The 24,958-nt window shown below is 34.3% G+C and overlaps 1 protein-coding gene across 1 annotated transcript in view; it reads left to right on the top strand.

Annotated features, from left to right (window-relative positions):
* Window positions 1-24,958, top strand: part of LOC111046937 (chondroitin sulfate proteoglycan 4-like) — a 79,438-nt gene that overhangs the window by 38,402 nt on the left and 16,078 nt on the right. Inside the window, exons 14-21 of the mRNA XM_039421939.1 lie at window positions 816-1,091; window positions 3,313-3,555; window positions 4,904-5,148; window positions 7,638-7,959; window positions 11,124-11,375; window positions 13,573-13,815; window positions 17,298-17,490; window positions 21,486-21,641. Coding sequence (XP_039277873.1) covers window positions 816-1,091; window positions 3,313-3,555; window positions 4,904-5,148; window positions 7,638-7,959; window positions 11,124-11,375; window positions 13,573-13,815; window positions 17,298-17,490; window positions 21,486-21,641 — 1,930 coding nt within the window. The remainder of the gene's footprint in view (window positions 1-815; window positions 1,092-3,312; window positions 3,556-4,903; window positions 5,149-7,637; window positions 7,960-11,123; window positions 11,376-13,572; window positions 13,816-17,297; window positions 17,491-21,485; window positions 21,642-24,958) is intronic.

Raw genomic sequence — 24,958 nt, 5'->3', positions numbered from 1 at the left:
CAGTAAGTTGATTTCTTATTTCATCATGTAACGATTCTACAGCATCTCTTGTAACATCGGTCAACATATTTTTAATATACCTGAAATCAATCATCCAAACTAAATTACATTCAAGATTTTAAGTAAGCTTAATTAATGCCAATATTATGGTTCAAGTTAATATCATTTTGCTTGATAAGATTTATATAAAAATATGATTAAGATACCTCTATGATTTTGCCACTATGTAAAATTACTTAATGTAATATTAGTTCAGTAAATTACTACCTTTTCACTCCATATGCATGACCATCGAATGACATGAATAAATTTTCTCGAAGCATTAATTTCTCAATGAAATCATTACGCTTGATTTCAATGATGGAAAGTAATTTCCGTATGGTATAAAGACACTACCTGAAATAATGTTTCCTATTGTGTGAAGGAGGCAAAATGGGGTTCTACCTGTTGTCTCCATGAATACATAAATAAATTATATAGATTCCAATGGAAGACATTTAGCAGATGTTACATTTAAGCTATAATTTTTTTACAGTAAATTACTACCTTTTTACTCCATATTCATGACCATTGAATGACATGAATAAATTTTCTCGAAGAATTAATTACTCAATGAAATCATTACGTTCGATTTCAATAAAAGTATCATTCAATGATGAATCATTCTCTATGATTTCAATGATAGTAAGTACTTTCCGTAGGATAGAAAGACAATTATGTGTTTGAATATATCCTGTATGATTACAATGATAGAAAGTACTTTCAGTATGATGAAAAGACAATATTTATATGAAATAACGTTCTCCTTGAACTAGGTAATGGAAGGTGGTCACCAGTTCCTGACGAAAGAGATCCTATGGCTGACTGCTCCGATGGTGACCGGCCTGAGGTACGAAATCAGCCGACGGCCGACGCATGGGTGGTTGGATGTGCTAAACACCGACCGCACCGCCACACTCCGTTCAAACGTGTCCTACTTCTCGCCAAACGAGTTGTCCGACAAACGACTGCGCTACACGCACGACGACTCCGAAACCACCTCGGATGCGTTCGAGTTTGTCGCCTTGTCGACCCAGAACGAGGACTTTCTTGTGAGTAAAATGGCAATTTTTGATCCTATGAAACTGATCTCCAATCGTATATTTTCTATTTTATAGATAATCATTCTGTAAATTGGTAAATTTCCTTCCGCGATGAAGTAGTCAGCTGGTTATTAGAATATGAAATTACTAAAGGCTAATTTACACGGTGCCAGTCTGCTTGCCAGTTAAGGTAGCCAGTAACTGGAGAAGCCAGCAAGTCAAGGACGTGCCAGCAGCTGGCAGTTCCAGCAGAACAAATATTTTTGTTTTACTGGCGCGCCTGCTTCCCCCTCTACCGCGTAACCACAGTGACGCCAGCCTACAGGCACTGTGTAAACGGCAGCAGTCGCCTGCCAGTCCCAGTCACCGGCCGGAACATTAACCACGTGTTTAGTAGTATTGCTTTCAAATTGGTTAATAAGTGCCTATTAAGTTTAATAAGTCTCATTTGTTTAAAAAACCAAGATCTGCACTACTTTTACATAAACATGCTCGCTGTGGAACTACACCAACACATCCGACTTGTTCCAGTAGCTGGCAACGTGTAAACAAGGTACCGCATTCAAGCTGACATGCCAGTCGCCGCTTGCCAGTGACTTTCCAGTCAATATCAAAACTGGCATGCTAGCCACTGGCATCGTGCAAATCGGCCTTTAAACATTTTCAGCTTGTATCTTCTCATGCAACAGGGCCCAGGATGTAGATTGATAATTCCCTTCGCGATGGAATGTCTAATGCTCGATGCCAATAGGCTAACCCCATTGACCAATAGGCAATAATGCGTTATGACTTACGAGTACATTAATGTGACTATTCATGGGCAGACAGTGATGTTTTATGGTACATGGACAATAATTAATATTGCCTCAACTATGTTTTAAGACCGTATTTATGAATGTTAAACAATTTTATAAATTTTGAACAGCAGAATATAGAACGGCTTTGTTGTTTAGCGTCTAAGCTATAGAATATGTACTAGGCAAGTGTACTTTAAATATCGCGTTGGTAAGTCACAAAGTTGAGTTTAGTTTAGACCCAATTTTAACCTGTTGAATTTAGTGAAAACCATTGTACAGAACTTGAAGATTGTTTGCATGATTTTATCAAGAGTTCATGGATTAATTTGAAATGTACTTGTGACAATTGTTGATGATATCAGTATAGTGTAGTGAAAATTCTAACCTAAAATAATTATTAATAATCTCAACGATGGTGATTGCCAGTATATTTTCTAGCTCATGTTGAAACCTCCTGATTAGTAATAGCAGAATGAGTAAGTCCAAGCTACCTTCGTAAACAGCTAGAATTCCATATCAGTTTACCAAAAATAGTTTACCAGTTACAGAATGTGCAATAATAATATCACCGTTTATTTGTTGTTGAAATTTCTAGTAGATTAATAATTCACTCAATCAAATTAAAAAGTTGAATAGAAAGCAAAAGTTAGTTGTTCATCAAGTCAATCAATCAATCAATAATTTTATTTAATTCTACACAATATACATAGAAGAAATCAAAATACAAAAAAATCACAATCAAAAATAAATCTCTTATAAAATACAAAAACCGGCTTCATGGTAAGGTGTGCTGGAAAGTAAGAAAGGAGGAAAAATACCTAGCCGACTATGGATTCCCTTGTAATAGGCAGGTAGAGGGTATAAAAGTAAGGAATGAAGGGTGAAGAGTAGAAGGAAAGGGAAGTATTGGAAAAGAAGGTAGGAAAAAAGAGAAAAAATTAGCAAAAATTGTAAGCGAGTCCACTTTCAACAAATGTATCTAAAAGAAATGGCCTTGCAAAAAGTAGTTAGAGCAGAAATCCCGGGATTCATACATCGATATGGAATAAAAAGTTACTGTAGGTCCAGATTTTTATTTCTAGTTTAGTATTTCTACTAATCTTAGAGTCTATGAGGAAGTGGTCCGGAATAAGGTTTATTATTTTAGTGCTTATAGATCAACTGTTTCCTTAAACATTCAATATTGGTGTGATATGTGACATATCTATTTGCAGTGGGCCTGCATAGTTCCATAACTTCTTTAGTATTTAAAAATCTCTCCCCTTCTGGCGGTTACACTTACACACAGATCAAAATATTGAATATCTTTTTTCAAAATCAGTGATTATTACTGAATACTTCCTCAAGCAATCTAATTTTCATTGTAAGTTTAATACTTACATTCAAAAAATCAAAATATTGTTGTTATAAACTGTTTATCGATGACTTTGCAGTTTGTCGGCGACTTGAAGATAACGATAAACTTGACGAACGACAACGCGCCGGTGCGAGTGGTAGAGTCGGTGTTCCGCGTGGTGCAGAACGGCGAGCGCCTGTTGACCGGCCGCCACTTGAGGTACATTGATGCCGACATCGACTGCACGCCGCAGGATATTGTCTACACCCGCCGCGGCATCCCCAACGGAGGCATATTCAGTGCGCACAATCCGGCCACGCCCATCTTCCAGTTCACTCAGGTAATCAATCATTTTTGGATAGTATCTAACCTGTAGATCCTTCAGGACAAATTTATGTCTTTATCATCGAAGAAATAGTTTATAAAGAATATAATGATTCCCTTCCGTTTCTCTTATTCATTTCACTATTTTATTCAGCCGATTATAAAATTAATTAAATTGCATTATTGGAAACAATTATACAGGATTTTTCCGAACTCCCTGTCAATATTTTATGGTATTGTCTGTGGGTGCGAAACATTCTAAATCGAAAGTCCTCAGTCACTCACACAGCCGCCATTTTGTTTTTCACTAACTACATTTTTTTCTACATATAATAGCTGAACATACGGGAGTGAAATTTTGCACAATCATTTATTACAACTAGACAGAGCTACAAAAAAAAACTACGAATTATTTTCCAAATTCATCAAACATTAGTAAAATATGGCAGCTTTAATGATAAGTGACCACTGGGAGTTTGTTTCATTGCACCCCAAAGCATGCTGCTTGTCTGCATCAATAATGCAACAATCTTCATCTGCTTTGCATGTTAATCGATTTATAATTAATTTACTAAACAAATTTATTAGTGTAAAATCAACGGTTTCTTGAAGAATTAACATTTTAAACTTCCGCCATTTTGTTCTATTAATTTATTTATTTACACATTGATACAATTTCATTCACAGAATGATTGGGAAAGGAACAACAGGCTTAAAGCCCAAAACTGTTCCTTTCCCAAATTTAGATAGAAATTGTCCAAAAATAGGTTATGTTTATACTTCATGATTTTTGTCCAATTTCGAGTCCAAAATATATTATATAAACTAGAAATTTAGAATTTAGAAAAGTTAAAAACCAAATTAAATAAGAATACTTCACTAAATCATCACTGATAACTGAAAAATAACTCAAACTTACTTTTTCAAATTTGAAAAATTGTCGTAATTTTCTTGTCATAGATTTCTGTATAAAGTTTCACTTCCTTATTTTCAGTTATTATTTAGAAGAAAAAATAGTGAGTGAACAAACAAAATGTCGGCTGTGTGAATAACCAAGGACTTGCGGACATTCTGAAAATTATATTTAGATTTGTTGCTTACCCAGGAACAATACCCTATAAAATATTAGTAGGGAGTTAGGAAATAGTGTATTGTAAGTACATGAATGAAAAACTCAAAAATCTTCTTCTTCTTCTTCTTCTTCTTCTTCTTCTTCTTCTTCTTCTTCTTCTTCTTCTTCCTCTTCTTCTTCCTCCTCTTCCTCTTCTTCTTACTCTATCTGTTTACCTTTTTCTTCTTCTTCCAAGTCATAACCTTTATATTTTTCAATTTGAGTTGTAATTTGTTGTCTTGTTTGTTTGAAGGCTGACCTGGACGACGGCAAGGTGCTGTTCAGACACGAGGGCGACGTGGTAGAGAGCCGCGTGAGCCTGTGGGTGAGCGACGGCGTGCACCATGGTGAGGGTGCACTGGAGGTGCGGGCCTCTCCGCCCTACGTCGAGGTCACCAACAACACAAGGCTGGTGGTGAGGCAGGGGGGCGCGGCACCCATCACCACGCACCACCTCAGCGCCGACACCAATGTCAACCTCAAGCAGGACCAGATCAGGTCAGTCGCGTTCAAAGAATTGTAAAAGTAAACCAATTAACAGTAGAATTGAGGCCATTGATGTTAAAGGGGCACACAGGCCTATGAGCTCTTTTACAGATAATTGATTTAATCGAATCGCCATGTTGTTTATAGTGGTCTCAGAAAAAGTTCAACGCAGTATCTCGAAAACTGAGTACTCTTTGAGTGTTTTTGTATCTCTCTATTCACAGCTGTTTGAAGATGTATATTCCTATTATAGGGGTATTCACAATGTTGGAGTTAGCTGGCTAAGTCGAGCTATTCGCTATTTCCAGCTATTTGCTAAGTCTGTGTTAACTCAATGCTATAGTGGTACGTTAGAAAAAAAATTAACAGACGAGATAGCAGATAACGCAGGTTTGAGTCTCTTTTAAAACGGCAGCCATATGTTTATAATCTTACTTTTTCAAACCTTAGACCAGTTATAGAATAGACATGCCCCATTGTATATTCATACTGAAAGTCGATGAAGCCAACATCTACTGCCATATCGCTCCATCGTGACGTCAGCATCGGATAGAAAACTTTTTTTTACATTGTTTTCCATAGCAGATAGTGTCTATTTCAGTGGGAGCGCAGCGGGAGTTTACCATTTTTATAAATAATAATTTAGTTTCATCTGGAATAGACACAATCTAAAAGTTTTCTATGCGGTGATGACGTCACGATAGGGCGATATAGCAGCATATGTTGGCTTCAGAGGCTAGACTTCCCAGCGTGTCTATTCTATAACTGGTCCAAGTTTCAAACTAACTTCAAGTTACACAAATTATCCGCTTGGATCGCTACTGCAGTTAGCTAATAGCAGATGGTTTTAGATGGGGCGTTCACAATCAGTTATCAAATAGCACTTTAGCTGGCTAAAACAAAATTGTGAATACACCTTATAGCTTTATATTTTCATAAACTTCCGAAATTCGAATTTATTATCAGAGAGCTGGATTTTAATTGATTTTACTCTAAACACAATTTTTGGGTATGTGCCCTTTTTCCGGAAATGGAAATTAATTTCAATTAATTATAATCAATTATACTATTGGTTCATACTAGTATGAGATCCTGCAAAATATTTATGCCAGAAAATGTGTGTTTTTCCGGTCCGAAGAATTTGACGAATTAAAAAAATTACGGACTGATAGCTTGACAGACAGAAAACTTGAAATGAGAACAAACTGGGGATTTTACAAATATTGAAAACTCAACAACCTGAAAACTTGACTTACTGAAGACTTGACAAATTCAAAACTTGACAGACTGAAAACTTGACGAACTGAATATTTTTCGAAATGAGAATCTAACAACCTGAAAACTTGACGAACTGAAGACTTGGCAAACTAAAAGTAATCAAGTTTCTAATTTATTCATAGTTGGTTTGGAACAGCAATGGTTCAGCTCTAGAATCAAGCTTAATAGCTTCATAATTATAAACCATTAATTATTCAATAATGATAAATGAAATGAGAATACTCTACATTAGTGGAGTTAAGACTTTTAATAGAGCCTTCTCTACCACTCAAAAAAAGGATGAAAAGATCAAATATGTGATATTTTTTCATGTCAGTCCGAGATAGTATCTATAAAACGATAGAATAAACTTCGATCAATATTTTTTCATCCAATGTACTTTTGAAATCCAGAATTCTAGTTTTGAAATAGGCCGTTTCTTTAGGTAAATTATTCTAACCAACGTTTAATAGGCTCTGATGAAAGAGATTCTCTATTATTATTAAAAGGTTGTCTTGGCCCTAAAATGAGAACTCTAGATTAAAGCAAAATAACTGTCATCATCGTATTTCATTCGTGCTACTTCATCAGTTAGTTGGGAAAATAATGGGATAAAAATATAGCATAATATAAAAGTTTCTTAGCAGCTAACCCTTTAAACAAGATTGCAGATTTTTATACATTAGCTAGGAATATTGAGTTATAAGTTGAAAATCAGGTGACATATTATCACAGGGTACTGTAATATATTTGTATTTTGTATCATGTATTATGTTATATATATTTGACTCTCGTATTGTATTTGTATTTTGTATCATGTATTATGTTATATATATTTGACTCTCGTATTGTATCTGAAGACCTCAGATATGGCTGCAATAAAGATTCTATTCTATGTAAAAAATGTATAAAAAATAATGGAACTATCTATCAATTCATACTATCAAGCAGTAATCAAGCATGCAACACTTTGGACAACATTACCTTTTTATCAAAATTTGGGAGAGAAACGGTATAGGCTCAGTCTAGTTTTCCTCCCTGGTCATTATAATTATAGTGTTTTGTATAATAAATTACTTTAATGTGATTGATTTTACTTTCCGTGATCTTACAAGCTACTTTCCGTGTAGAATTATGTATAAAGATTGATTACTATTTTGTTCAATTTTGTATTAAGGATTATTATTTTTTTATGGATTATTTTTATTATGGCGAAATCTAATTTGATTTGATTTTGATGGCAGGTTCGAGATAACACAGGGTCCTCGCCAAGGCTTACTGGAGCTGGGAGGCGTGGACGCGGTGGAGGTGTTCACACAGGCTGACTTGGAGCAAGGCCGGCTGCAGTACCGGCACAATGGCGACGTGACCAGTGTGCAGGACGCGTTTCGCTTCCGCGTGGCGGTAGACCGCGGCGGAGGCGGAGGCGGTAGTGCGGCCACCGAGGCCCAGTTCCGCATCCGCGTCTTCCCCGCCGGCTATTGGGAGCCGCTCCTCGTCACCGCCAACCACTCGCTGCACGTCGAGGAGTCCACCAGTGTCATACTGGCTAGCAAGTACCTGCAGGTAAAGGTCCAAGTCCTAAAGAGGCATTTACGCTAGTCAAGTTTTCTTGAATTGTTAAAAAGTGCCTGCAGGTACAGGTCTAATTCCTAAAGTAGACATGAAGGTTTCAATAATAATAATAATAACTTTTTCTCGCAAAGAAAACATAAAAAAACAATTACAGAAAATGTTCGAAAAAAAGGAAATAATATGGCAATAGTTGGTAATAAAATTAAAAGTAAAAATAAAATGTCTTTATCATACAGTACCTATTTCAAAATACAAACAACCTCTATTAAAATAAACATCAAAATTAACAGAGTAGCAAAAGTAAAGGAAAATTAGTATAACAGATGAACAAAAATGAAAGAATAAAATGGCTGTCCATTCAATAATTAAAAAAAAACAATATATCTAATAATAAGAAAGAAAAACTGTATATAAACATAACAGAATATGCCATTGCACCAATAAATCTTATCGAAAATAATTTTGTATGCAAATAATTTCACGAGAAATTTTGTCCGCTTACAGAAGCATCAGAAAAGAGAAAAACCTTACAACAAATACAATATACTATGTTTTGGAAATTAACTTTCAAATCAAAATAAAATAGAAATAACCCTCGAGAATTTTTTTTCAAACAGATTCACCATATTAAAGTAATAGCCCAAAGTTATTAAATACAAACTGAAAACCGCATACAGGAGCATCAGAAAACAGAAAAATATCTTTACAACAAATACAATATACTATGTTTAGGAAATTACTTTACAAATCAAAATAAAATAGGAGCAACCCTCAAGAATATTTTTTCAGATTCACAATAATCAAAGTAATAGCCTAAGGTTGTTAAATGAAAATTGAAAACCCTACAAGTTATACATTAGTATAGCATTTTATTCAGGTTTCCTTGAACAAGGAAACTTTAAAAAGTGATTTTGCAAAATGAATCATTTTTGCAAACTTAAAGTCAAGTGTTTTAATAATTTCAAAAGTCTAAACAAAGTGAAAAATGGTTAATCTAAATAATATAGAAATCTAATTAATTTCAGTTTTCTTTTTATTTCCATCATACTTTTGTATTTAGTTGTTCTTATATAGGGTTAGCCAGTGAAATGGGAAGATTCAAATAAGTAACTAATTTTTTGAGAATATTAATTTTATCATGTAATGGTTACAAATATGAAGAAAAATGTAGCCATTTACTGCACAATAAGTGAGAAAATCAATTTTTATCATGTAATGGTTACAAATATAAAGATAAATGTAGCCATTTACTGCACAATAAGTGAGAAAATCAATTTTTATCTTGTAATGGTTACAAATATAAAGATAAATGTAGCCATATACTGCACAATAAGTGAGAAAATCAATTTTTATCATGTAATGGCTACAAATATAAAGAAAAATGTAGCCATTTACTGCACAATAAGTGAGAAAATCAATTTTTGGATATAGCATTTACGAAATGTCTTCCGTTAAAATCTATGCACTGCTGCAGCCGGGCATAGGAGTTGCTCATGACATTTTGCTGCATTGTGACTGGTACTCGTTCGATCTCGTCCCGAATTCATTGTTTTAGGGCTAAAACAGTTCTTGGTAGATCGTTCTAAAAAAACTCTTGTTTTTAAGTAACGCCATACAAAAAGGCCGAGACTGTCAAGTCTAATGAGCGAGAGGGCCAAGGTATATCCCTGTTTTGGGAAATGACGCCGCCTGGGAACAAAGCATTCACAGCAACTCTTGCTTGTTGTCCCATCTTGTTGCAACATTGTGTTCATTCACTGGAAAACTTGAAGTGTTGTTCTATTCAATGTCTATTATCAATTTAATTTGTTAATGCCCACTACAAAAATTCAACTCACAATTATTACCTATAATTATCACCTACAATTAATTAGGCTACTTATATGAAATCAAATCAAATTTATTCTCTTCAACTCTTTACAAAATTGATGTATATTGCACAGCACAACAGTAAATACAGTACTACTACAATATAACATACAATTCATAAGCATAGCATAATAAAGACTATAGTAACAATAATAACAATATGTTGTTTTGTACAATATACAGAATATGACAGTAATGAGAAATACCCTTACATAGGCTATTGCCTGTGAGTAAGGGTGAATCTGGATTGAAATGATTCAGAAGAAACTTGTATGAGAACTTAACAGGTAAGGATAGTAAAGAAATGAAGAGATTTGAAATTTAGTATATGTTATTGAGCAATAGAATTTACCGGAGCTTTAGAACGTCCACTAGTTAGTAGCCTACTTGCTGCATCTAGAATAAGTTGGGTAAAAAATTCTATAACCTATAAACTGAGCTAATGATATTTTCTGTTCCATCCCTATCTATTTCGTTTAGCCAAAGATTCACAATTTTTTTTGTACACTACCAAAGATGCTGCATCAAATTCTCTGAGTTTGTTGGAAATATTCCTGAAAAGCATATGAACTATGTAATAAATGTTTGTGGATGAATATGTTTTGTTAATTCCAGGTGTTATTATTTCTGAAATTGTAGCTGTTCGGGTGGGATATGTGTGGGTATTTCTAATGAAAATATCAGTATGGTGCTTATACATATAGATTAGTGCATTTTTCACAAATAATTGCCTGATATCCAAAACATTGAAGTCTATATACAGGTCATGTGAGTTGGATCTACTGTCTCTCTTCAATGCTACTCTCAAAACAGCTTTCTGTGCTACTTTTAAAGGTTCCAAATTAGTTTTATAGCATCCACCCCATGAGATTACACCACCCTGTATTAGTGACTGAACGTATGCAAAATACATGTTCCTGAGTTCCTTCTGATTTAATATGTTGTTGAGCTTGTAGAACAAGAATATAGCCTTACGAACTCTGTTTCTGATGTATGCAATATGTGCTGACCAATTGAGGTTGTCGTCGAACTTTACGCCCAAGTACTTGTAGCACTTCACACGTTCTATCGACGGACAACCACAAGAGGAGCTTTGCAAATCATTGCAAGAGTGTAACATTAAACTTTGAGTTGTGTCTTCAACAGTGTTTCTCAATGAAATTTCCATATATTTAGTTTTAAAGAGTCACAACATTCTTATGCCCCAAACTGTTCCTTTCAAATTTACACTACATCCCAAATGAAAATGTTGGTCATGTAATTGAAATGATTTGATTGGTTGTTAGGTGAAGCAGCCGCACGTACCTCCGTCGGACATAATGTTTGTGATAGTGGAGCCGCCGCGCTACGGCTACCTGGAGATGGAGGGCGCCAACCGCAACGCCATAGAGGACATGCGCGAGGAGCAGGTGGTCGCCTTCGATCAGGCCTCCATTGATGCGGGCAAACTGCATTATGTGCAGGCCACCACCAACCAGACCACCGATCGTATGGTCCTAGACGTCACCAATGGCATTACCTGGCTCAGGGGGCTCATTGTGAGTAGTTCAATCAACAATTAGTATGTTTTCATCCTATTGAAGTCAGATTATTTGGGTAGATAGATGGATAGAATAGTGTATTGTAACGATATCTGAGTTCTTCAGAAGCAATACAATTGTCAAAATTATGCAAATAATACATTAGAATATAATGGTATAATATGGATATTAATCAATAATCACTATCAAAGCTCTTGTGTCATAGTCTACATCTAAAGTTACTCATATTCAATACCTAGCTTTAGACTATTAGGTAATCATTCAAAGTACGGTACACAAACATTAGTGTTAACAAAATAAAATAAATCTATATAAATAAAAATCGATCCTCAAAGTTTGACATTCAATAATTTTTTTATGTGTGCACCAAATTTGAAGATTTTTGTTTAGTTGTGTTTGTAATGTTCAGGAGCTGATTTATGGCCTATCAAATTTATGATCAGACTTCAGGACTCTTTCCTATGGTTCTTCAAAGTTTACATGTAATCCTTATGGAAGAAGATTTGTGAGCTGGCCACACACAGAAATAAAAATCAGCTCTTATAATTATTGCGTCATCCAACAGCTGTCGGTAGATCTGTTTTTCTATTTTTTTCTTTCTACTGATTCACAAAATTTCAATTCTAATAATAATGCCGCGGTGCGAACGACGTCCAAACTTGGGTCGTAGAACTCGAAATGCTGTAAATTTAGAATATGACCGGGAAAATCAGCAGCAAGGAGATAATTATAATGCCATTCAACTTCCCAGCAAGCTGCATTCAACTATATCTAAAAATACAAACTACTGTACAACTAACTAAGCACATAGGAAGTCCATATTGAGATATAAAATACTGATTGTTGGATAATTTCATAAAAATATAGTGATTAAGCTAAGACTAAGCACACCTGAGGAGGCGCGGCTCGGTGATACAAAGTGTTGATCTTATGGAGATTGCCTTAACACACCGTTCCACGCCATGTCCGATTCAGTGTGTGTGAGTTCTTCCATTCAAACCAATATAAGCAAGAAGCACCTGGATGCAAAATGCCGCCTCGCGCCTCCTAAGGTGTGCATCCAGCTTAAGTTTGTCATGAGATGCATTAACTATTTGGCGGTACGAAGTTCGCCGGGCCAGCTAGTTGAAAATAAAAGTCAAGTTAAATTATATAAACAAAATCACAAAAACAAATGAAAATCATCCAACAGTGCTAAACCATGAACTTATTTTAGTATATTGTATCTAGCAATTATCTAAATTTTTTGATTACCTAAAAGAAAAAATTTATTATTATTATTATTATTATTTCTATATTACCTATTTCTATTATTGGGCTTGTTGATTTTTGATTCAAGAATTGATTTTGTGTGTTTATTTATACATATTTTTGGTTTACTATTTTTTGGTTTGTATTTTAGAATATTATCACGGCAAATGTACCAATAATTTAAAGAATATTTTCGAACTCGTGGCTGGAGCTCAAGGCTTCTTTTTCCAGCTACACCAATGTATATTAGTTGATAAGTGTTATTTTGTAAATTTCTAGTGAATTGGTAAATAAATAAATAAATAAAATAGAAATAAATAAATATCCACATCATAAAGTATAGGCCTATTCTACCCAATGAATCTGGATTCCCACACAACAGTGAAAACATTATTTCCATAAGTTCTAATGGTATTATTCATACTCAGCCGAGCTGAGTGGGAATAGTCTAACTAGAACTCGTGGGGATTATATTTTCACTGTCACTGTTGTATGAGATATCAGCTTAAATCAAATAGAGAATCACTTATTTCAGATTCAAAACAAATTTTCAGACTCAAAACAGACTCTAAGATTCATATAAAATTTTAACTGGATATAAAATACTGGACCTGCAGTAACTTGTTCTTCCTTATCGACTTATGAAGCTTAAAATTGCTACTCAAACCATTGAATGCAATGTCATTTCTTTAGCCTATATTTTTCAAAAGTGGGCTCACTTACAAATTTTGCTTGTCGTTTTTTTCCCTCTCTTCTTCTCTCACTCCCCCCTTTCTCGTTCCTTACTTTTATAACCTTTACCATCCCATTACATGGAAAACATAGTTGGCTTGGTATTTTTCCTCCTTTCATTCATTTTTGTATTTTTATTGAAAATTTGTATTTTGATTTTTATTGTATGTTGTGTTGAATTAAGTTATTTATTGATATTTTTTGTGCTTAGGTGACATTCGTAGTGGTACCGGACAAACTGTACATCGGGGGCGGGGAGCTGCGCTGCGAGGAGGGGGGCAACGTGACAGTGCCGGGGGGGATGCTGGGGGCGCTGACCGACTACTACTCGGGCCGCCTCACCGAGTACCGCCTCCAGGGGGGCCCCTCCCACGGCCGCCTAGTGTCCGCCACGCAGCCCCTCCGACCGATCACGCGCTGGTCCGCGCACCTCTTGCAGTCCGGGTTGATACAGGTAGATTATTGAATCAGTCTTGATTTTACAATTATTAATTAATCTTTATTTCTTATTGGATAAAATTAACATTTTCTCAATTTTCGTGTATGTGTTTTATTTAAGTTTTCATTATTATTATTATTATTATTATTATTATTATTATTATTATATTATTATTATTATTATTATTATTATTATTATTATTATTATTATTATTATTTCTATAAGAACTAGTCACTAGGACTAACCATTAATTTTGTTCTCTTATTTCTTATCCTAAAATATTAATTTTTATTGCTTAAGTCTTCCAGTGAAGCCTACAGTTCTAAACTTTAATTATTTCTCTACTTTAAATTCTTTCGCTACACATTTATTTAATTTATACTTTTTTCACTTCAGTAGCACTACACCAACTCGAAGGGCTTTGTTCTCTTCAACCTCCTTGTGAGTTCAGTGCTGTCTAGTAGTTGGATGACTTCGGTGTTGTCGTGTTGATGAAGACGCTGCCAATCGTCATTTATTTAAGTGCAGTAGCATAAACTAATATTTATTTTTTGTGAAGCTTTTTTGTATTTTTGGGGGGCAAATAGATTCATTCAATTGTTGAGATGTTGGTTAGTTATTATTAGTCTCAATCCGCTCACTTGATGCGGACTGGCTTGATCAAGTCTTTGAACTTTGAACTTGGAATTGAAGGTCCAATTCCAATAAAAGGTAGCCTTTAACGACAAGACAAGTGTGTCAAAAATGTGTAAATGGACATGTTTTCGAACGAAAAGAATTCACACGATAGGCTTTTAACGAAAAAATGTGTTTAAGAACAGCTTCTAACATAGAATAAACAATCAATAATAAAATAATAATAATTTATTGATTCTTCGTCACTTTTACAACAATTGCAAAAACCACAATAATTTATAAAATAAAATTATAGTACCCATTGAAATTAATATAATAATAGAATAAGAATATAAATTTTAACTACTAGTTAATTAGTAAAAATAAATTTATTTTTAAAACCAGATGATGGTGTGATCACCGAAACTAGTAGTTATAATTTCTATTATTATTCTATTATTTTATTAATTTCAAAGGGTACTAAAATTTTATTTTATAAATACAAGAAAGTAGCCCTGAATTCATACATTTTAACACAAAAATTTATATATATCATAAAAATATAAAAGAATCAAAATTCTTTGATTCAATAACAATAAATAAACCACTTAAAAATTACAAATTATAATGATACAAAAATAATTAACCTCAAATAGAGCATCGGAGAAAAAATAAACAACAAAAAAAATGGAGATACAAAAACCAAACTTCAAAACATTTTGTTTGAAGCCTTCCGCTGATGACACATGTATAAGGAACATGTGTGTTCACCCATGTTCAACCACTACCTCCGTAAACAAAGCCATAGTGCATGACAGGTGGTTGATGGTAACGTCAGCACAGGTAGGGCTCCTACACCAATAAAAACACTAGCTGATATAGATCAGATGAAATCAACATTTTTTTTTATTGGTGTAGGAGCCCTACCTGAATAGCAAAGCCATAGTGCATTCTGGTGACGTCAGCACAGGTAGGGCTCCTACACCAATAAAAAAAATGTTGATTTCATCTGATCTATATCAGCTAGTGTTTTTATTGGTGTAGGAGCCCTACCTGTGCTGACGTCACCAGAATGCACTATGGCTTTGTTTAAGGAGATAGTGGTTCAACACACTTATCCTGTCGTTAGTGGCCACCCTTAATAACTGGACATTTACAAATATTCAGTGCCTGATATTTCATTTATTTATTTATTCGTCAAATCCTTGATACAATTGACTGATGTAAAATGATCTGTTAACATACAACACGATTTTCAATAATAATAATATTTTATTTTCAACAAAAGTATAACAAAAATCATTACACATGCCAATAGAAATAAGTAGCATCTTACTTTGAATACACATTTACACAACCTTCGTCCGTCTGTACTCAATCCTTATACTCGAAACTTTACAAGATTAACTATAAATAAACATCAATTCACATACTTCATGGAATACTTTGCTAATATAGTCTCATATAACTTTAAAATTGATTGGTAGCAAATAATAGAATAACAAGAAAACTAAGTAGTGAAATAGAAGAGTGGGTAAAAGCTAGAGTTTATTTGAAGATAAGTGTATGAAATGCTAATTTTGTAATAACTTAAGAACATAGTGTATAATCCGTCTGTTATAGTACGTTTTTCTTGATTCTGTACGATGGGTATTATAGTATTTATCCACTTTTAGTCTTGATTAATATTATAATATTTGTATTTTTCAATCGCACTCACTGCTGGCGAACAAGTTCCACTTATGCCAGTAGTGCCTTTTTTATATAAATTTATTTACTTATAATATTGTTAATTTTATTATTGTAGTGTATACTTCTAAAATTTTGTACTTTTGTTAACTTTATTATTTTGTGATTGTAGATTTATGTCTGTAAAATTATTTGGCAAATAAATTATAATTTCAATATTCAAAATTGAAACATAAAAAAACAATGTAATACAGTTGAAAATCGTCACAGATAGATAACAGAATAACAGAAAATATCAATCATAAAATAAAACCAATAACATTTAACAATTCATTAAATTTGCAAAATTATGATATTTTTTTCACTTTAACAAGAATTCGTCAACATCATAGAAAGCCTTCTTACTGAGAAATGAATATAGTTTTGTTTTGAATTGTTTCTCCTCAACAATACTTCTCATATCAGCCGGAAGTTTCGCAAAAAACTTTTGTCCCCTATAAGTGGGTGTTTTCTCAAATACACTCTGCCTATGTCTCTCAACTGAAATGTTATTCTTTCCCCTAGTGTTATTAGCCATGAATATCTGAGTTAACTTTGAATGAATTCAACGTATCTTTCACATGTAACATTGATTTGAAAATTTACAATGATGGAACAGTTGAAATAATTAGGCTACTGAAAGACTCCCGACATGTCTGTGGAAATTTGAGCCCCTCCAGATATCTAATTGCGGACTTTTGAAAAAACAATTTTTGAATGTTTTGCTTCGAGGTACTCCCCCATAATTCAATGCCATAAGCAATGTGGGATTCAATCAGTGCGTAGTAGACACTTTTTGCTGGTGTTTTAGGCTTCCGTTTAACAATATTTCTAAATGCAAAAAATTACCTAATCATTTCAATGATATTAAGCTTGGACATGCTATCGACAAACCTAACATGTTCACAACAGTACAACTTCCAATGTTCGTTTCACCAAGTGTTATGGTGGGGTGAGAAGAACGATACTTATAATCAAAGCTAACTTTTGTTTGGATTTATAGTGAGCCATGTTATTTGCCTCAATCTCAAAGTCTCAAAGATCTGATATCTTGATCAATGTATTTTGTAATGTCTTATTTCTAGTATGTGCATGATGTGTTTAATTTTGTTTTCTTCAAAATCTCACAATTGATTAATACATTTTCACTCTAGTACGTGCATGATGGGAGCGAAAACGTGGAGGATGTGATGGAAGTGGTGGGCAGAGCTGACGAGAAGGAGAGCGTGCCTGCGCGTCTGCACATCACTGTCATCCCTGTCAATGACGAGCCACCCTCCATTGTCAACAACACTGGCCTGTTTGTATGGAGAGGCGGGCGACAGCTCATCACACCTTCTCACTTAGGTACTACTTTTCCTCCTATATCTCGCCACAGAATACAATACAGAATGGAAAGTCGATTAGTATTGTAATGGTGAGGAGAAGCCTTCACCAAATATGTATCTTAAGCTGGGTACGAAAATGATAGCAAAATGGAAGAAAAGAATATCTAACACTTAAATTAAATTGATAACATTAGTTAAATATGGTAATAAGGTTAAATATTATGTTTGGGCTATTACAAATAGAAATATAATGGTAGAAAACAAAAACAGTTCTTAATTAAAATAAATATGAACGCTACCTTTTGGCTGCAATGGTAATAAAAAAATTGATCTTAACAAGAAAAACACCTATCTTTTGAGATGGCTTTCCGTTTTGAATTCACTGATAAACGCGAATTTACTATTAATATAAAAAAACAAATTATCTGAACTGATGAATTGGGTTCAGAACTTGTCTAATAATACAATTCTTTTTCCCTCCACCTCCTGTCTAAAGTGCTTACTTTACTCCCTGGAACATAATACTAAAGTGTCACTTTTTCGCTCTCGGGAGGAAAAAACAGGAAAACTCCCTAGACCGTAAAAGTAACTCCATTTAAATAACATGAGAAGCATCTCTATTTTAAAAACGTACATTTGAAATAGGTTAGAAGATCTAAGGTCAGATGAGGAAGCATATAGAGTAGTCATTAAACCAACTAAATTCAATACCTCAACCAGACATTTGATCAATATATGAAGTTTATGTTTGTATGCTAAAATTATTACAAACTCCATTATCACTATACTAAAAAAATGTATAAAAATTTTTCTTTATTCCATGCTATTCAAAATACCAGCCAACGAATATTCCTCATTAACTAATCAAATTTGAAACGGGAACTTCATCATAGTTGTAGTTGTGGCGGTCATTGTTGTTACAACTTTTGCCGACAGATAGCGCATAGCGCTGTCGGCGGAGAACTGTGATTACAAGCCAACCCAGCTGTTTACTTTTTAGATTATGTTGTAACACATTGTTTGGTCACGTACGTTTTTAAAAATTATTTTATAAAAATGTAGGTGGAGGAAAAATTTTGTGAATATCACGAGTGAAAAATGTTTTTTCTCCGTCAGGAAAATTGTTGCCCTCGGCTTCGCCTCGGGCTTCAAACTTTTCCCGCAGGGAGAAAAAACAGTACTTTTCACTCAAGATATACAAATAAACTATTAGACTGCCCGAACTATGACAGAAAAACTGTATTATAAAAAAGCCTTTCACTAGATCAGCCGGACTTACTGTCAGTCCTATCAAACGAGCTCTCCCCAAAAAAAGATAATTTTTGGATATAAATAAACTATCAGTCAATGCCAAACATGAAAGTCACTTCGAGTACATAATAACATGTTCCTATCTAACGCACGAGCGCACGTTACAGTTAATATTGACAACAAACAAATAAACAATCTCTCTGTCAATGACAAATGACTGTTCAATGAATTTGAATTTATAACTCTTGAATCTTGATCAATATGAGATAAATATATTATTGTATATATGTCCCATATAACCAGGTAACAGTATCCGGACGCCAAAATCCGCCATCTTGATAGAAAGTTCAGCATTGTAATAGTAGTAGAGATGGGAAGTTCGGATCACTTTACTGTTCCGGGTCAATTGGTCTCGTTCACTGCCGCGACCCGTTCAAAAGATCCGGATAGTGGTAATTTTAATTTCTATCAAGATGGCGCAATCACGTGATATGGTCTTGGTGCACTCAAGTATTGGCGTCATGTAGCATTGTTTAGATTGATACTTCCATTCTGTATGTATTCTGTGATCTCGGTATCGGTAAATATCGATAACAGTTCTCTGATGAATGACTGTCTTTTCAGTCATAGGGCCAGTTGCACATACGTCTGTTAAATATAAACACTAACGCCGATTAGCGTTAGTTTTACGGATTCATTTCTGTTCCACAAAGATCGGTTAGTTTTTAATCTGATAATGTTTTCCGTTTAACTAACCAAGATTTTAACCAAGAGTTTTACAATCTGGCAAAACTAATTTAACCGAAAGATGTTATTATTCTGAACAAATGGCACAAAATTGAGGTTATGTTATTGAAGCGTGACCATTTATTGGGTATGCGCCATAAAATTGTTGTCTGTCGCCAGTGTCAAGTGTTTTTTGCAGATCACAACAGAGACAGATCGAAAACTAACCTCAAAAATCAGAATCTAATTTTGAATGCTAACATCAGCTAGATACACCTCTCTATTTTATTAACGGATAGAATTCATTCATACATTTAGCTCATACTTTGAATTTTGTAGTTTTTTTACCAAAAACTAATTGGAAGACAGCTATTGGTAGGTACCTAACCGGCGTTAGTTGGATTTAATTACCCGTGGATGGCCTGTTAAAAATTGTCTACGTCAATTAGTTTAATCGGCGTTATTTTTCGATTTTTACCTTTGTGCAACCAAATTTTCTTTGTTTCAGCTAATCGCCGTTAAAATGGTGCCAACTAATCAGAATTAAAAATGTTTTACGCCGGTTAGTTTAGTCGGCGGCATTATCGCTTGAATTTTTTTTTTGTGCAACCAAAATGCATCGGTTAGCGCTAATCTCGATTATACCATCCAATGATAGCACAATGTGCAAGGAGGGGATCAAGTCCATACACAAAAGACGGCCGACGAGAGCATCAGCAGACTGAGAGTTGATCCTGTGTTTATAATAAATGCTGATGAGAAGAGCCTGCCCTGAAGATCCCGCTCCATCCTTGCTCAACTGAGATCGGGCTACTCTGTGACTGTGAACAGTTACATGTCCAGAATCACTGATGGTATGCGTGATACCTGTCCCAACTGTGGCAACGGACCCCACAGCACGGAGCCTCTTTTCAGTCCTCTGGACCGACCCCTGTGGGGTGGTCCGCTTCCTGGGCCTTGAGACGGAGAAGGAGTGAAACAACGGAGTACCCGAAGTTGCTACAACAACAACAACAATCTCGATTAACGTATAGCATTTAATCATGATTAAACGTTAACCGACGTAAGTGCAACTGGCCCATAGTGAAGTTTTTAACTAATAACTTACTATTCTGTCACTTATCAACATTATTCAAAATATTCTAAAATCAACAATCACTTTGATTATGAGAATCATGGAAGAAAGGAGTGGTAAATCAGCATCAATTCAATAAGAATAGATAACTGTGAGGTTCCAGGCCAGATCAATATGTTTGTGCTGTAGCACTTCATTCTATTTTGGCAATATACGAAGAAGTCTTTAGTTTATAGTGAGGTCCACTTTTATTTTTTTTATTTATTTATAATTTTTACAAAGTAGCACTGATTGAGAGAGAAAAACTAAGGATACTCCTTGTACTATTTCTCTCCCAAATTTAGATAACATTCTAAAAGTCCGAAATAGGGTTATGGTTTCACTTTTCTAAAATTTAGTCCATTTTCACTAAAAAACAACGAAAACTAAGAATTTTAAATTTTGACGGTTAAAAACAGAATAAAAGACAAAAATATCACACTCAAATCACTTATAATATTACACTCATTTATAATAGCAGTGTTTGATTAGCAATGGTATTGCTATCCTTGTCATTCAACAAAGCAGATAGCTCTATCTCTTTCTCGCTTTGCTCTGTTGCTATATCGTCTTTTAGCAATGTACAATTAATTTACAAAATATTTCATCTTAATCATTAAAATACATTATGAAATTATTGTAAAATATAATTTCTTGTTTAATAAAAAATAATTGATCATTTTAAACGAGAATGAACAGTTAATATTACATCAATAAACCGGTATCAGCTACCGTCTATAGAAGGCATTGACAAGACAGAGGATCGGCAACGTTGTTCTGCTATCTTTCTCCACTGCCATTATAACGTGGACCTAACTATAGTAGCACTAATTTGGAATTAAATTTAAAAGATTATTCGTAGAGATATTTGATAAAAACAGGGTTAAAAGTCTTTGAACGTTGAATGTTGTATTGCTTTTCAGCTGCTGTTGACAAAGATACTCCTCCCGAGAACGTGACATTTGCAGTGATCTCAGCCACGGCTGGATACTTGACTTTTCTCAATCATCCCAACATGTCCATCGATAAATTCACACAAGATCACATAAATAATTTGAAGGTTGCGTTCGTCCATTCAGGTAAGGTTATACAAATGGATTACTTTATTGTAAATACACCGTGATTCAAAAAGAATACCACAACTTTGAAAATTGATAACTCTGCAAAGAATAAACGGAGAGTGGAGCACTATCTGTCATCGATTTAGGAAGCTCCAAAGTTTTTTTTTAGTTCCATATTCCAGCAGGATGGAGCACCACACCATTGACACTCACTCATCTGTCCGTGCCTATTTGAATGAAAACTATCCGAGGCAATGGATCGGCCGCCAAGCAGCTCGAGACAGAGCACTTCATCACTGGCCTCCAAGAAGTCCTGACCTCAACCCCTGCGATTTTTTTCTATGGGGGTACGTTAAAGTTAAGGTGTATCGACCGCCTCTACCAGCTAACATTGAGGAGCTCAAACAAGAAATAACAGCATCTATACAAACTGTTACGCCCGATATGCTACTGAAAGTGTGGAACGAGTTCGAGTTTCGTTTTGATATCACTCGAATGTCTGGAGTGGGTCACATTGAACATTTGTGAACTTGTTTTCTAGTGGGGAAAAACTTAATTTAATATTCTTCATTTTGACTCATAACCCAAGTTTCTATTATGTTTCCTTGATTAAATACAGATTTTCAAAGTTGTGGTATTCTTTTTGAATCACGGTTTATATCTTCTCACTTTATGCATGCAGAAAGTATTGTAAGAAGTTGGTGAAAAAGAAGAAAACCCACTATCAGCATCAAAAGTTCTCATTCATAAAGCAATTAATCTTATGTTTGAACCCAAAAGAATTTCCGTTAATCTGTTAAGGATATAATATATTTGGAGCTATCCATTTTTCCTTTACTCGTTTTTCTTCTGCTGAGAATGCTTTCTACATTAGTCCTAGTCCAGTGTGTGGTCATGGAGATTATTTAACACAACTATTCTCCATCAAGAAAATAAGGGTACTGCATCACATGTATAATTCTCAATCCTGGAATCACAGTATTTTTTCGATGCATAATTGTATCTTTGATGATTTGTATGATGTACTTTCAGTATGGACTATGACCTTTCATATTGTTAGCAATAATTTCACTTGATCATTTGTTCTGTTAATCAAGTTTCTGATTAGGATAGCAACTCCTATTTGTATGAGTACTTGCTCAAGAACAAATAATAAATCTCAAATCAATTTATTTTCCACATTGCATTACAAAAAAAATGTAAAATTTCATAAATTCAATTATAAATAGAATACATCAATTGAAATAGAAAATGATACATTATTACATTAATGCTAGTATATAGATGGCGTGGAATTCCCCCAAGAAGACTATACGTCTGAGAATGGGGGAGAGTTCTTGCATGACAATAGAGTAACATGTATCTTTATCTGTGCTGTGAACTATTAACTTTATGTTTTATACAACCTATGTAAATAATGTAACTGCTGTTTATAGTTTATTAAAAAAAATACGTGATCAATAGCAGAGCAGAGTTGATTATAAATTTACAAGTGGGAGAGCAAGGGAACCCAAGAACAACAATGAAGCAACAAAAAGTTATATTTTAATTAAATTGAGCTGGTAAGTTATACTAGATGTAAGGTGAATGGAGCAGTTCCTCAGTTCCAATCCAGCCTATGCCAAAAAGCCACCCGACCAACCTACTTTTATACACCACGTCGTTGCAATTCTCAGCCTACCTGATGAGGTCCGGCAAATTCCTATAGATAATTTGAGCTAGGTAGTATGGTGATTTGAGTTCTATTCCATGCATTAATCTAGGTGTTGAATATCCATGGTTGTTCCTGAGTCGTGTTTGATAATATTAATTATTGATAGTTTAGTTATTAAGATAATATTATTATCTAATAATATAATAGTCTTATATTAATTAATAGTTATATTATATAATTTAATAATATAGTTATATTATTAATTATGTTATATAATATAATAGTTTGATAATATTAATTATTGATAGTTTAGTTATTAAGATAATTTAATTATTGTGTTGTATATTAGCAAATAGGTTTATTTTATTTTTCCTTATATATGTGAGAATTGTTTTTATAAATAACTGTCTTAGATTGAGCACAGGGAAGTCCGAGAATAGCAGCAACGTGGGGTACCTGGATTCTTTTTTCAGGATAGTTTTCATTATTGTGCGTTGAGTGACGGCCAGCGGCTCCAGGCAAGCAGATGAAACATCTCCCCAAACTATTATTCCATACTGCAATAAAACTATTTGATATTCCACTTGTATTTACATGATAACAACCATATTGGATCATGAGAAGCAATGCATGGATTGAATTTAATAAATTCTTGACTAAATTTTATTCATTCCAAATTACATTTAATTATTATAAGCAATAAGATAACAAACTCACCCAACTCAACAAGATGAAAAATAACATGCTACGCCTAATAATTATCCAGTAATAATATAATACAATAAACAATTTAATATCAGTTATTTTATGTCAGTACAAAATTTGTGAGTAAGGAATTATAACTACTTCTTGCTGAAAGTACAATGCTCTCTACATTGAGACTATATACAGAGTGATTATAAAAGGACTTTACAACTTTGAAAGCACAAAGCACATTCAATAAGCAATTTATTGAAATTACTTACAGAATTGAGAAAGGTGTCATTTTGTTACAAAACACTTCAAGTTTAAGGTGTGAGTGTTATTTTTGCTTCGATGTGACAGCCGTTGGTAATGCGACATACATACCACCAATAATCGATTTGTTGGCCAGCATATCAGGCGTAACTTGTGCAACATCAGCGATCCGAATGTGATCCGATTTCGGAGGTCATTAAGATTGTCTATAGTAGAGGCGGAACATAAACTTTATCCTTAATGAAACCCCACAGGAAGAAATCCATCGGTGTTAAATCCGGTGAGCGTGGTGGCCATGCAATTGGCCCTGTACGGCCAATCCAGCGAAGTTGAAAGCGAATGTCTAGAAAATCCCAAAAACTTTTCCGTGGAAATGAGGTGGTGCTGAACAATACTAGTAGCTCTGTAGACCTCACGCAGTATTCTCATCCACAAGTACCTGATTGAAACTATAGACCTTATGGAAATACAGCAATAGACTGGCTTCTCCACACATCTGTGTAATCACTTGTCAGCTGTGATGAATAATTCTATAGTCTGATTTTTACTCTAATATTGGCGTATGAAGGAGGCTCCTTTTTCCTTTTATATTATCCTTGAAATGCAAAATTTCCAAAAACCTTGTATATACGTCGACGCGCAATTGAAAAAGGAACACACCTGTCAAATTTCATGAGAATCTATTACCGCGTTTCGCCGTAAATGCGCAACATATAAACATACA

This window comes from Nilaparvata lugens, chromosome 2 (assembly GCF_014356525.2).
Source record: "Nilaparvata lugens isolate BPH chromosome 2, ASM1435652v1, whole genome shotgun sequence".
Lineage (NCBI taxonomy): Eukaryota > Metazoa > Arthropoda > Insecta > Hemiptera > Delphacidae > Nilaparvata > Nilaparvata lugens.
Note: the sequence above shows the minus strand (reverse complement) of the source record. Positions and strands in the feature narration are given on the sequence as shown.